At 50.9% G+C, this 12,110-nt stretch overlaps 1 protein-coding gene across 1 annotated transcript; it reads left to right on the plus strand.

Moving 5' to 3' along the window:
* The first annotated feature begins 6,938 nt into the window (after nucleotides 1-6,938).
* LOC104476627 (exendin-3-like) lies at nucleotides 6,939-8,043 on the plus strand. The gene is made up of 3 exons (XM_086768651.1): nucleotides 6,939-7,039; nucleotides 7,694-7,846; nucleotides 7,968-8,043. The coding sequence occupies exons 1-3, from the start codon at nucleotides 6,939-6,941 to the stop codon at nucleotides 8,041-8,043; spliced, it is 330 nt and encodes a 109-aa protein (XP_086624777.1).
* Nucleotides 8,044-12,110: the final 4,067 nt, after the last annotated feature.

Here is a 12,110-nt window from a genome sequence, read left to right on the forward strand (position 1 = left end):
GCGAGAGAGAGACTGCGTAGTCTGGTCCCGATTGGGGCTGAACTACGACAGCACCCTAGAAAAAAGGGATGAAAATAAACTTAAAATGTCCTTCGTAATTCGCCTTTAAAAAAAAAAAGTCACAAATAAAGAAAAATCAATTCTCCTTCCTCAACAATTCTTTCAACTTTTAGCGGAGGGGATTTTTCCCTCATTCCCAGGAGCTGTATTTATTTGGTGACAGCAGCTGTTGTCCTGGCAAAGCAGCATGAGGCTAGAGAAAATGAGTCGTTTCTCCACTCTTTAAGAAAAAATTCCTTATTTTTTTAGGCTACATATCCAGACAGCTAATTGCTCTCTCGCTGAGAGCCGGTGCCCTCCACTTCGAGACCAGAGTCCATAGGAATTATGATAGCTGTTATCATCACTGATCATCATCATCAGGAAAAAGGATATAAAATGCTACGAGCTTGGTTTTTTTCCCAGTAGATAAGACAACATCTGTGGGTGTTTCACAAAGAAATCCCGCCAGAACAGTTAATCAGTGGATAAACCCTTCGTTTAAGTCATGTGTAAATATGCACCTACTGGCACTGGTGACATCAAGAGGCTTTTCATCTCAACGTCTTTGGCCTGGATTTTTGCCACGTTGTCTGTGTTAGAATTTTGCTTTGGGTTTTGAGCTAAAAACTGCAGCTGAACATCACGAACCAGCAGAATTCAGCTCTCCCTCTCTGCAGGCTGCATCCCTGCAAGAATGAGAGCCTGTGCTAAAGTCTACTCATCCCTTCTGTATCATTCAAGCCTCAAATACTCTTTTTTTTTGTCACAGAAACAGCAATGCATCTGAAGAACACACCTTGGCTCCAGCAGCCACCACAACTTTTCTGTGGTTCAAGCCAAACAACGCCGTGTTGCGTTAATAGGACTCTTCCCCACTGCACAGCGCATCCGCTCACGTCAAGGCACGCACCGAGATTATCTGTAAGTGAGACGTCCCACGGCAAGATCTTCAGGAGCAAACATCCAGCAGCAGATTGGCTGCAGGGTTTTCAGCTTCTGCCACTGCTGTTTAGCACCAGCCTGATGGCCTCAAAACTGGAGCAGAGCACTCAAATCTGATACCCAGGAGTGCCAGGAGCGTCTCTTCCCAGCACGGGAGGTGCGGGCCTGAAAGCCATGTTTGCTCCCATCTGGTGGGGCTCCAGTCCTCCTGCACTAGACTGGAGCACTGCAAGAATAAATTCTGCACTAGCATCTTGGAAAAAAGGAGGGCTTAGACAAGCCAAATTAGCAAAAAAAAAAAGTTGGTGTAAGTGGGCAGACAAACTTTTGGTCTCCAGGTGAAGGAGCTGAAGCCAAAGTGTCCAAATTCTGCAGCTGCAGCAGGCTGCGACTCCCTGGGTTTATCACTCGATGTCCCCTGGGGTAGACTGAAAACCACAGCCAAACATTCCTGGCTGAGCAAACACGGCTTCTCTATATAAACAAGCAAGTGAATCTTGAGGCACAATTTGTCATCTAATTGCACTAACACACCCAAGATTAATTGTTGCATTTGGATGCAAAGCAGTTTTGATTTATAGCACAATCGGGTTTCATCAGCCTGCTACCAACGATCACTGCCAAACCAAAAGCCACTACAAACAGCCAAAGAAGGTCTCTGATACAGGATTTTTTGCAAAGCTAATGAGTCAAGGGTTATTTAAGCACACACAAGACTGCTGAGGACCCACAGAAATCAAGAGGGTGATATCAAAACTTCTGCCACGTTTGCTCCAGGCTCTACTGAGGACTTTCTAGCCCATGCCCAGTGGTAAGTTGTCTCATCAGTAGCTGTAAGATTTTTATAGCAGCATGGCCAGGACGGAGAGACAGGTAAAAGAGTAAACCTGACAAAGTCTTCCACATTTCAAAGCCAAGAGGACATTTAGTGGAAGGAAAGCATTAATCACCCCCTCCCTTTGTCTCAAGCAAGGAGGAGTAATTAAAAAAAAAAAAGCACCCTAACCCTAAACCAGGATTTTGGCAGGCTGCAGGCCCATAACCACTGAGGTGTTGAGCCAAATTTCCCCAGGAGCTCCCCACACGCTCACAGCTTCACTTGCCCAGAGCTGCCCCAGTTCAGCTCCCGCAGGGCCCCAGCATAAACTGGCATTCGCTTGGTGCTGGGCATCCCAAGCGACGAAGCCTGCTCCCTGCACCCACAGCTTGCCCAAAATCACCTAACAGGACCTTGCACAGCTCACAGCAACTGCTCTCCTCCAAAAGCAAAAGGGAAGCACCCCCCTTCCACTGCAGAGCATCGTGCTGAGAGCACACAGGCAGCAGGAAAACCAGCAAGCTTGTGGAGCTGGAGACCACAGAGGGGCTGAGCACCAGGCTTTATGGGCAGTGAGGGCTCAGCCAGGTGCCCCATGTCCTGCTCCACCTGCTGAGCTGATTGCTGGGGTTTTAGCCAAAGTTAACCCAGGCGAAAGGACGGAGCCTCTAACCTGACCTTCGCGCGGTCCCCAGTAACCAGATCCCAAACCTGAGAGCCCCATGCTCAACCCCAACGCATTTTGCCTACAATTCCCTGTCAGCTCACCCATCTCCCAGCCCAGCTGCGGTGTAAGATGGTTTCTCCTCCCACCTGCACACTCTTCCTCCCTGCCACCAAGCTGTGAGCACAGGCCAGGAGGATGTGGGCCTCCAGCTCTGCAGCATCAAAGGCAGATACTGTTTCCTGCCTGAAAAAGCACGCACCAAGGGGAAAAGAGGCAGGAAAACAATCTGTGTTCTTTCAGAGCTGCCAAAATACCTTGCTGGGAATGCAGAATGTCATTCTTCAATGGCCCTCCTTTTGCTCTTAAACACCTGTGAAGCAAAAGGCAGGAAAAAAAGCCCCGAAGATGCTGAAACCGAAACCATGCACTCGGCATCACCCCGAAGGAGGTGTTCGGGTTAAAGCGCTCACCTGAGAAGGGCTTTCTCTGCCCAGCTATGCCTTGGCAGTGGCCGCTGACAGAAAGGCAGCACTCTCTGACACGCAGGTATAAAATTGCCTCCAGTTGCAGTGAGGAGGAGGAGGGCCACAAACACCTTCAGCCACGGAGAAAACAAGAGTGGAGAGTGCAGATCCCCCCCCAGCTGCGGTTGCGGGGGACACACAGGGGAAGGCTTTTCCATCCCCTGCTCTCTTGTGCTGGGTTGGACCTGAAATGCACGTCTGTGGGAGACGAAGGTCTCTTTGCAGAGCATCCAAGAAGGTGAAGTCAAAGCCTTTATTCCTCCTTGCCTGCAGTAAATCACTCCAAAACCAACCATCACTTGGTTTGACTGCACCTGCAGCTGCAGGACAGTAGTACTGGAGCAGTTTGATGTATCTGTGGTGACTCTGTGGTTGCTGTTGCACAGAGGCATCGAGGCATGCCAGCCTGACCCCATCGCACCAGGCAGGGAAATCGAGCCCCAGCGCAGGAGCTGGCTGGGGGCACAACGAGGCCCTGCAGGTTTGTGCTCTTTAAGAGCAGGCTTAAGCATAAACTCCTCTTGTTTCCAGGCTGATCTTGGACAGCCCAGCAAGGCCATGTCCCACCATCCCCATCAGAGCAGCCTGGCCTCTCCTGTCTCACCCCGTGCTTGCAGAAACCAAGACTGGCAGAGCCAGGCAAATCAGTCCTTGGGGGACCTAATGGGAAAATGCAGCAAAGGTTGGATGGGGTATGGATGCGTTTGTCTAAGAGTTGGTGGACATGGAGTACAGTCCAGGAGTTTTCCTCTACCAACTTCTTTGGTCCATGCTCCATCAGTGCAGGATATTCATGTGTCCTCAAAGGTTCTCCTCCAAAGATGCACACAGAGCAAGGATTTGAACCAAAACCAACCCAGCCTGGCAACATCCCTCAGCCTGGGGTCTTCCATCCCCGAAGAGAGGGACATCTGTCGTAGTTCAGCCCCAACGGGGACCAGACTACGCAGTCTCTCTCTCACTCCCCCCACTCTCCGAGAGAATAGGAGGAGATTTGACAAACAAAAAAAAAAAACCAAACACGCGGGTTGAGATTAAACAAAAAGTAAATTTAACAGTAATGACAAGAAAACAATAGAGTGATGGAACACAAATACAGTATAATAGCTCACAACAGATCTCCACATCCAGTCTCTTCCAACTAGGAGCGCCTCCCTTCAGCACCCTCCTCACTTATATACTGAGCATGATGTCAGATGGGATGGAATAGCCCTTTGGCTAATTTGGGTAAATTAACCCCAGCTGTTAGCTAATTAGTTAACTATCCCAGCCATAGGGGCTACCAGCTTCAGTTCTCCACCCAGCTCAGGTAAATATTAACTCTATCCTGGCCAGAACCAGGACAACATCACATCACTTCGTTCCGTGCAGGGACACACCGTGTGTTTTGGGAGCCGCAAGCACCGAGGAGGAGGCTGCAAGGAAGCTGAAGGGCAGGCAGAGGAAGGCTGCCACCTGCTGTCCATTAGAACCTCTCCAAGTCACAAACCGGGACAAAATCCCGATCTGCATGTGCATTTTGAAACACAGGTTCATGCCCTCATGGTGCAGTCCTCTAGGGTGGGAGAGCCACCCGCAACTCAACCCAGGTGGAAAGGAGAAGACCACAGAGGAAACTTGGAAAGGGGACACCAACCACGTCCTGACACGCTGGTGAAATCACGCTGGTGAAAATCACTCATGGACAGTGGAGAAAGTGTCCTGTAGGACATTTGTCCAACCCCCTCTGACACTCTGAGCCATGATTAAGAAAACTAAGAAGCAACGCAACGAGCACTGTGCTGGCTGAGCTGAATTGCTCTTCTGAGCCCCCACCACTGCGGACAGCTCGTGTGTCTTCCTGGGTGAGGGGGACATTGCAAACAGTGTCATCATGAGCTAATTTGGTGGCATTAATAAATATCTCATCCAGGTGATGGGTAGGAGATCTGGACCTCTCCTCCATAGGTTGAGCTAATTAATCTCCTACCTTCCTCTTCTGATGTCAGGCTTTCGCATAAGGCCATTGTTGTCCCTAATTAAAAGGCTCTTCAAGATGAGTGTCCTCTGAACACCAGTCATATTTTGACAGTGACAATAATTACAGAAATCTCTTTGGTAGAATAATAATAATTGCCCAGCCTCCAGAGGAAAGGTCCCAGGGGGAAAGGATCGTAAGTGGCAGAGAAATCAGGACTTGGAACCCTCGTCTTTTCTGATGACTGGTGTTTGGTGGGGGAGAAACATGGCCCAGCTTCCTAAGACTTGCTTTTATCAGCCCATTGCCCATACCTCTGCTAAAAGGCACGTTTAGTCCCCCAAGCACCGAACTGTAGACATTAATTCGCCAAGAAGTCCCCAAATATCTCAAAACTGTCCCACACAAGCAGCCTGCCATCAGCCCTCTGGACAAGCAGCCCTCCAAAGGTGATCCGACCTCCCAGCATCTACGGGAAGCTGAGGGCTTTGCTCTGTGTCCACCTGGACCTGTTATCATCCTCTCCTCCAGGGCCAGATCCGGTTCTTCAGGGCTCAGTTTTGCTCTTCTCAAGCCTTTTTTCCTTTGCTGGACTCAAGGATTTAAAAAATGAGCCCAGTTCCCAGGAGACACCTCTGAAAGTCTCCTCCTTGGCCTGATGAGTGCCAGATGTTCCCCCAGCTCCCAGGCTGAGCCTGGATGTCCCATGGGGAAAAACGCTGACCCAGATCTGCAGCCACCCACGGTGCCTCCCATCATCCCCAAAACCAGAAGAAATCATGGTGAATGGCCACAATTTCAGATCTGGCCTTGGGGGACGAAACCAGGCTTGCACCAAAAGTAGTGTCCGTCCAGCTGATGAACTGTGACCCGGATTTTGCACTGCAGGAAGCAGCAGCAAGTGCTTGGGTACCCAAATGCTTCTTTTAGTTTTTTGCTCTTGCTTTTTCTTAATGTTTTTTAACTCAAACCAAAGGTATTTGAAAGGGCAGCCCCGTGGGCAGAGAAATAATTTCTCCGTGCAAGATGCACTGTGGCAATAAGGGGCCACCTCACCTGAAAGAAAGAAACTGATAGGTCACTCCTTTGGTCCAAGAAGTGGAAAAAATAGAAAAGGAAAGAGAAACAGCAACAACAATAGCAACAAAAAAAAACCTATTGCTGAGGGCGTAGGCTGAAAAATATGGCAACTATATTTTTTTTGCAACAGCCCCACTTAAAAAATCCTGTAATGATTCATAATGACCTATCCAAATAAAACCAGGAGCACCGATGACCTACCCATCAGCTTTCAGCATCCTGCTAACAAGCTTAAAAGCACTGGTAAGGAGAAGAATTTAGTCACAACCAGTTTGAAGGAGGAAAATAGAGTCTTGCTTTCAGAGGAACGATTGTCTTTGCAGAAGGTAAGTGACTTTTTCTCCCTTCTTTACCACCAACCCATGAAGAAATTAAACCAGAGTGATGGAAGTGCTTGGCGGTAGGCAACTGAAGTCTGACTTTTGGGAGAGAAAGGGTGGAGGTTGGCATTTTACTCCACCTGAACTGCTAAGGCATCCAGCAAAGATAAGAAATGTAAAAGTCTAATTAATCAGTGCTTCTGAAAGCCGCTTTTCTGAGCCACTAACGGCTGGGAAAGTTCTCCAGCGCTCTGGTGATAAGCTTAAGATAGAAAGATTGCTCCTAGATAGAAAAAGGGAGGTTCAGGATAAAGTTTATTGCAATGAATCGTATATTTAGATGGTACAAACTCATTCTCGTGGCTGCGTGCCTGCACCTAAGCAGCAGTAGACACGCCAATAGGTGATTGTGAGGATGGGATTTTCACACGCACCCATCAAACACTGCCAAGATACCAGGGAAGGAGGTTGTCTTGTGCCGGATCTGTGCCGTGTGCGCTGCCAGGGCTCCCGCAGGGGCAGGGAGGATCAATGGTGACTGCAGCCCTGGACATCTCTATCTCAACTTCTGCCTTCTCCAGAAAGACAAATGCAGATCGGCCGGTGGCTGTACCTCTCCGGGCTGGTGTTTGCTGTGCTGATCACAGCAGGGTGGCAGATGGGCCCCAAGGACTTGGATGACACGTCCAGGTATGGGCAGGGTCTGTCGGAGCGGCTCACCTCTCCGTTCCCTCGGCTGCCGGCTCTCCCAGCACCGGGGCAGCCTCGCTATTACGGTGCCTGTTTCTGTTGTATTTATCCTGACAAGCTCCCTCCTGGCTCCCTACCAGCCCACACAGGGACATTGCCAGGATTTCTTGTCTGTGTCACACCAGAGATGGGCTGCAAGGGGATGCAACAGGGCAAGAGCCAGGATGGGGCAGTGCTTTGGGCATGGTACTGAGCCCCGCTACATGCCGGCGGCCGTGTGGGAAGAAAACCCTTTGGGAACCTTCTGCCATGCACCTCAACATCAGCTTTCCATCCTGGATCTAAACCTCGGGGCAGCACCGCGCCCCCTCCCAGGAGCAGCAGGCAGGGACCAGGGTGGAGGCACAAACCCACCGCAGCTGGGCAAATAATCCAGGATAGGATACTGCAGGTATCTGATGTCAGGAACAACCCTGGCCGGGCTTGGCAGACCCCGTTATTTTTATGTATTATTGCACTTTTCTGGAGGATGCTCCACACGGTGAAGCACTTTAGAGGACACAGGGGACCTGGGGACCTCGTGCAGGGCAGATGCAGGATGCCACGATGTGCGTTAAACCACCTCTTCTTCCCCCATCCATCTCTCCTGAGCAGATGGCAATTGTACAGAGCGCAAAGCGCCCAAAGCTTCGCGTCCAATATCAAGCGGCACTCAGAAGGCACCTTCACCAGCGACTTCACTCGCTACCTGGACAAGATGAAGGCCAAGGACTTTGTGCACTGGCTCATCAACACCAAGCGGTACAGGTGAAAAGGGGAGAGGGGAATGGGACCGTGCTGGAAATAACCTCACACCACACCACGAGCCTCCAGTCCCAATTGATTATTTGTTTTTAGAAGTTTTCTCTCCACATTTTCTTATTTTCAGCAGCTCCACAAAGAGGTACCTGAAGGAGGAGCCCCGCAGCATCCCCTTCCTAGACACGTTCCAACCACTGGCGTAAGTCATCCCAAACAACAAACGTGGCCAATTAAAACCGAATCAAGGAGTAATTTCAAAACGTAGCCACCAATCAGTGGTGTTAGTGCAAAGGCAGAGTGTAGCTCCCTGATGCCACTTGTCATTTTTGCATGGTCTCATCCCAGTCAGGGCTGAACTACAACACTGGCCCATGTGGATTCCGTGGTGCTTACTTGTAACAAAATAAAACAAGGAATATGAAGCCATTTTGGGAGGGAGTTAATAATTTAGGAGGGGAAGAGGCTGTTTTGTTCTCACTGCACTTTATTCTGACGGTTGACATTTCATCTCAGCGTTAACATGCTGGGATCATCATTGGCATTTATAGGGAATATTAGCATGGTTTGGTCCCGTTGGAGCAAAGCAGTTGCTCCTTTGCAAAGGAGAAAATCAATGCCACTGTTTCCAAGCTCCTAAACTGGTTTTGTGGGGAGTTCCTATTCTGAGAAGCTATTTGGTGTCTGGTTTTTATTTTTAAGGTACAATTAAATGGCAAATCATGGTATCAGCTTTCCAGCAGCATCAGCCTGGGGATGCTGGACCCCCTCCACCGCCAGCAGCAATTGTATGCTCCAGGGGAGGATTTATCCACCACGCGCGTTAACCCATTCGGTGTTTCCCAGTCACCTCCTCCCATAATTTGCACCCGTGCATCAGCCTACCCTTCAAACCTGGATTCCTCTGGCTTTATTTTCTCTGTAACCACTCCCGCAGCGCTGCAGATCCGGCAGCTTTCCCTAAATTGTAATAAAACCTTTGTTAAATTCGGCAGCTGGTTCCTGACATCTCCAACCCTTCCAAGCCTCCCATCGGGATCCCGCATGTTGCTGGTCCCAGGGGATTTCCAGGCACTGGGCCTCTAACCCCAGCTTGGCTCAAGATTTTTCTCTGAATTCCGTGAGTTTTAGGTAAGAGGGCCTGCCTGAGCCTGTGCCAGAGGGGATCTTGAAATAAATAAAAAAAAAAACTATATGAAACTAGAACCTCTTTGGATTTAAATTAATTCTAACTAATTGTATTGCAAGTGGTCTGAAAAAAACCCAAACAAAAACACAGAGAGGAGGAACGGCTCAGTCTGAAAGGGGCGATTTCTGTCTTGTGCCAGCACCTTCATCCCCCCAGTCCCATTTCTGACCTCCTTGCACATCCCGGGGTCTGGCACGGGTGACGCGTGTGACACTGCTGTCCCCTCCCTCCGGCAACACACAGCTCATTGCAATTATTTGCACAGAGAAATAAAGAATTTAAAAAAAAAAAAAAAAAGAAGAGTTTAAGCAATATTTTTTTTTTTAATTAAAAACATAAATACTCAATCCTACTCATTCCAAATCTTTCCTGGCTCCTGACCCAAACCTCAGGGAGATAGATTTCCTCCAAATCAGTGCTGCCCACTCCCCCATCACCTCCAAAGCTCCCCTGAAAAAGCCCCAAGGACCCCTCCGACACCCGTCCACCCTGCAAAAGACACCGGAGATTCAAAGCGATAAATATCACGGATTTGCTTAGTGCATTCCCCTCCTTCCTCCCCTGCCTCAGTTTTATTTACAACACAGAGAATTTCCAAACTGGATCATCTCTTACAGTAACATAAATATATTTCAGTATCTGCAAAACAAAAATAATGTTGGTATTTCTATGTACAGTGCACTGGGGAAAAATATACTAGGAAAAAAATCAAATAATAATAAAATAATGTGCCAGCACCTTATTTATCACCTTTTCACATATTTTTCCCCACCCTTAGGCATTCCCATGCATTTCATTTTAGGAAACTTCTTTTGGAGTGGCCCACAGGCGATCTAGGAAGCTGGTTTAGGGCTCCAAAGATGAGGAAAACACCCAGCACCCATCCCACGCTGATGGTGCGGGATCCTGAGCGGGAACATCCACCGCATCAGCAGACAGAGCTGGTGGACAGGATGCTGCCCCCCGCCTGCCCTGCTGCCCCCACACCACCCCGGCCCCCCACGCCGCCCCACAGCCCAGCCGCGCTGCCACCGAAGCCTTTGCGTCCTTGCTGGTCAGCCCCACCTGCTCACGTAATGACCAGTCCAACCCAGAGAAGGCCACAGGTGGTAGCAGTGGGCGACTCTCTTCTGACAGGTACGGAGGCACCCATCTGCCAACGCGGCGCGCTCTCCAGAGAGGTGTGCTGTCTGCCAGGGGCTCATGTCAGGGGTGTCCCTAAGAGACTACCAGACCTCGTACAGCCCACGGACTGTTATCCGCTGCTGGTGTTTCACGTGGGTGCCAGTGAACAGCCAGCAGCAGCCTGAGGAGCATCAGGAAGGACTTCAGGGCCCTGGGAGCAACACTTAAGGGCTCTGGGGTGCAGGTGGCCTTCTCATCAGTCCTCCCGGTCAAAGGGCAGGGGCCTGAAAGGGCCAGTCAAATCTGGCAGGTCAACACATGGCTACAGGAGTGGTGCCACAGCCAGGGCTTCGGCTACGTACACCACGGGACTGGCTTTGAGAAGCCTGGTCTACTGGGGACGGACGGGGTGCACCCAACTGAGAAGGGAAAGAGCATCCTTGGCCAAAGGCTTGCCTGGCTCCTCAGGAGGGCTTTAAACTGGTGTTGCTGGGGGAGGGGGAGCACAGTCCAGCCCACCGCTGTCAGCATGGCGCCAGTGCCAGCCCCGAGTGCCCAGAACCCGGGGAAGGATCGCAGGTAAGTACAAGAGAACCTGAACTGCAGGCCAAAGGAGCTCCCATTGCTGCAGACAGACAGTCAGCTTCATCGGGGCCCAGCTTCAGTGCCTCTGCGCCACCACACGCAGCATGGGGAACAAACAGGAAGAGCTGGAGATGCGTGCACACGAGCAGGGCTACGACCTCATTGGCATCACGGAGACGTGGTGGGACGACTCGTACGACTGGAGCGTCGGCATGGAGGGATACAAGCCTTTTAGGAAGGACACGCAGGGGAGACAAGGAGAGGGTGTCACTCTCTATGTCAGCAACCGGCTGGAGTGCATGGAGCTCCGCCTGGGGAGGGAGGAGGAGCTGACAGAGCTGATGGGGGAGGGCAGGGACAGGGGACATTACAGTGGGGGTGTGCTATGGGCCGCCTGGCCAGGAGGACAGAACGGACAAAGCCCTCCAAGGGCAGATAGGAGCAGCCTCGCAGTCACAAGCCCTGGTCCTCATGGGGGACTTCAACCACCCTGACGTCTGCTGGAGAGACAACACGGCAGGGCACAGGCAGTCCAGGAGGTTCCTGGAATGCGTGGACGACAACTTCCTCCTGCAGGCGAGAGGGGCCGACAAGGAGGGGTGCCATGCTCGACCTTGTGCTCACCAACAGGGAGGGGCTGGTGGGGGATGTGAAACTAAAGGACAGCCTTGGCTGCAGCGACCATGAGATGGTGGAGTTCAGGATCCTCGGGGCAGTGAGGAGGGTGCGCAGCAAGGTCTCTGCCCTGGGTTTCAGGAGGGCAGACTTTGGCCTTTTCAGGGATCTGGTGAGTAAAGTGCCATGGCAGGCGGCCCTGGAGGGAAGAGGGGCCCAGGCTTAACACTGGAGAGCGAGCCAGACTCGCTTCCCTAATTTGAGTCATTTCTTCTCCTAAGGCAACAAGTGCTTGGAAAGTCAGATCAGTGTTCTTGGCTGGTCACAGGCCAATGTATTTACAGTATCATAGTTCATAGCTGTATAGCATGATATGTCCTATCCTCCCTCACTAAATTAAACCAGGACAGACGCCTCTGGGAGGGAAGCCAGACAAAAATCCTGCGCTTCCCAGCCGCATGGAAAAACACCGCTGGAGAGACCTGAGTGGTCACAGGTGGGAAGACGCCTGCTTCTCCAGGCAAAGAGACAGCAAGGCCCACACCAGAAAGACTGCTCCACCTCTTGACTTCCCAGGTTTATTTTCATTCCCTTTCAGAAGCTGCTCCTGGAGCCCTTCCTCTGGGGAAGAGCTGCCGGCAGTGTTGAACCACGGGCATGGACAGAAACCCTCTTCCTCCTGGGCGCTGCTCTGTCAGCTCTCTCTCAGCAGCAGGCTTCCAAACAGTGGCCTTTGGGCCTGAAAACAAAATCCATGTG

Source organism: Chlamydotis macqueenii, chromosome 29 (genome assembly GCF_036417535.1).
Source record: "Chlamydotis macqueenii isolate bChlMac1 chromosome 29, bChlMac1.mat, whole genome shotgun sequence".
In the NCBI taxonomy this organism is placed as follows: domain Eukaryota; kingdom Metazoa; phylum Chordata; class Aves; order Otidiformes; family Otididae; genus Chlamydotis; species Chlamydotis macqueenii.

What these genes read in the sequence shown, in the direction of transcription:
- LOC104476627 (XM_086768651.1), top strand. Translation starts at nt 6,939, where the DNA reads ATGCAGATCGGCCGGTGGCTGTACCTCTCCGGGCTGGTGTTTGCTGTG. An exon ending in GACTTGGATGACACGTCCAG is followed by an intron (nt 7,040 to 7,693) that starts GTATGGGCAGGG and finishes TCTCCTGAGCAG; the next exon opens with ATGGCAATTGTACAGAGCGC. An exon ending in ATCAACACCAAGCGGTACAG is followed by an intron (nt 7,847 to 7,967) that starts GTGAAAAGGGGA and finishes TCTTATTTTCAG; the next exon opens with CAGCTCCACAAAGAGGTACC.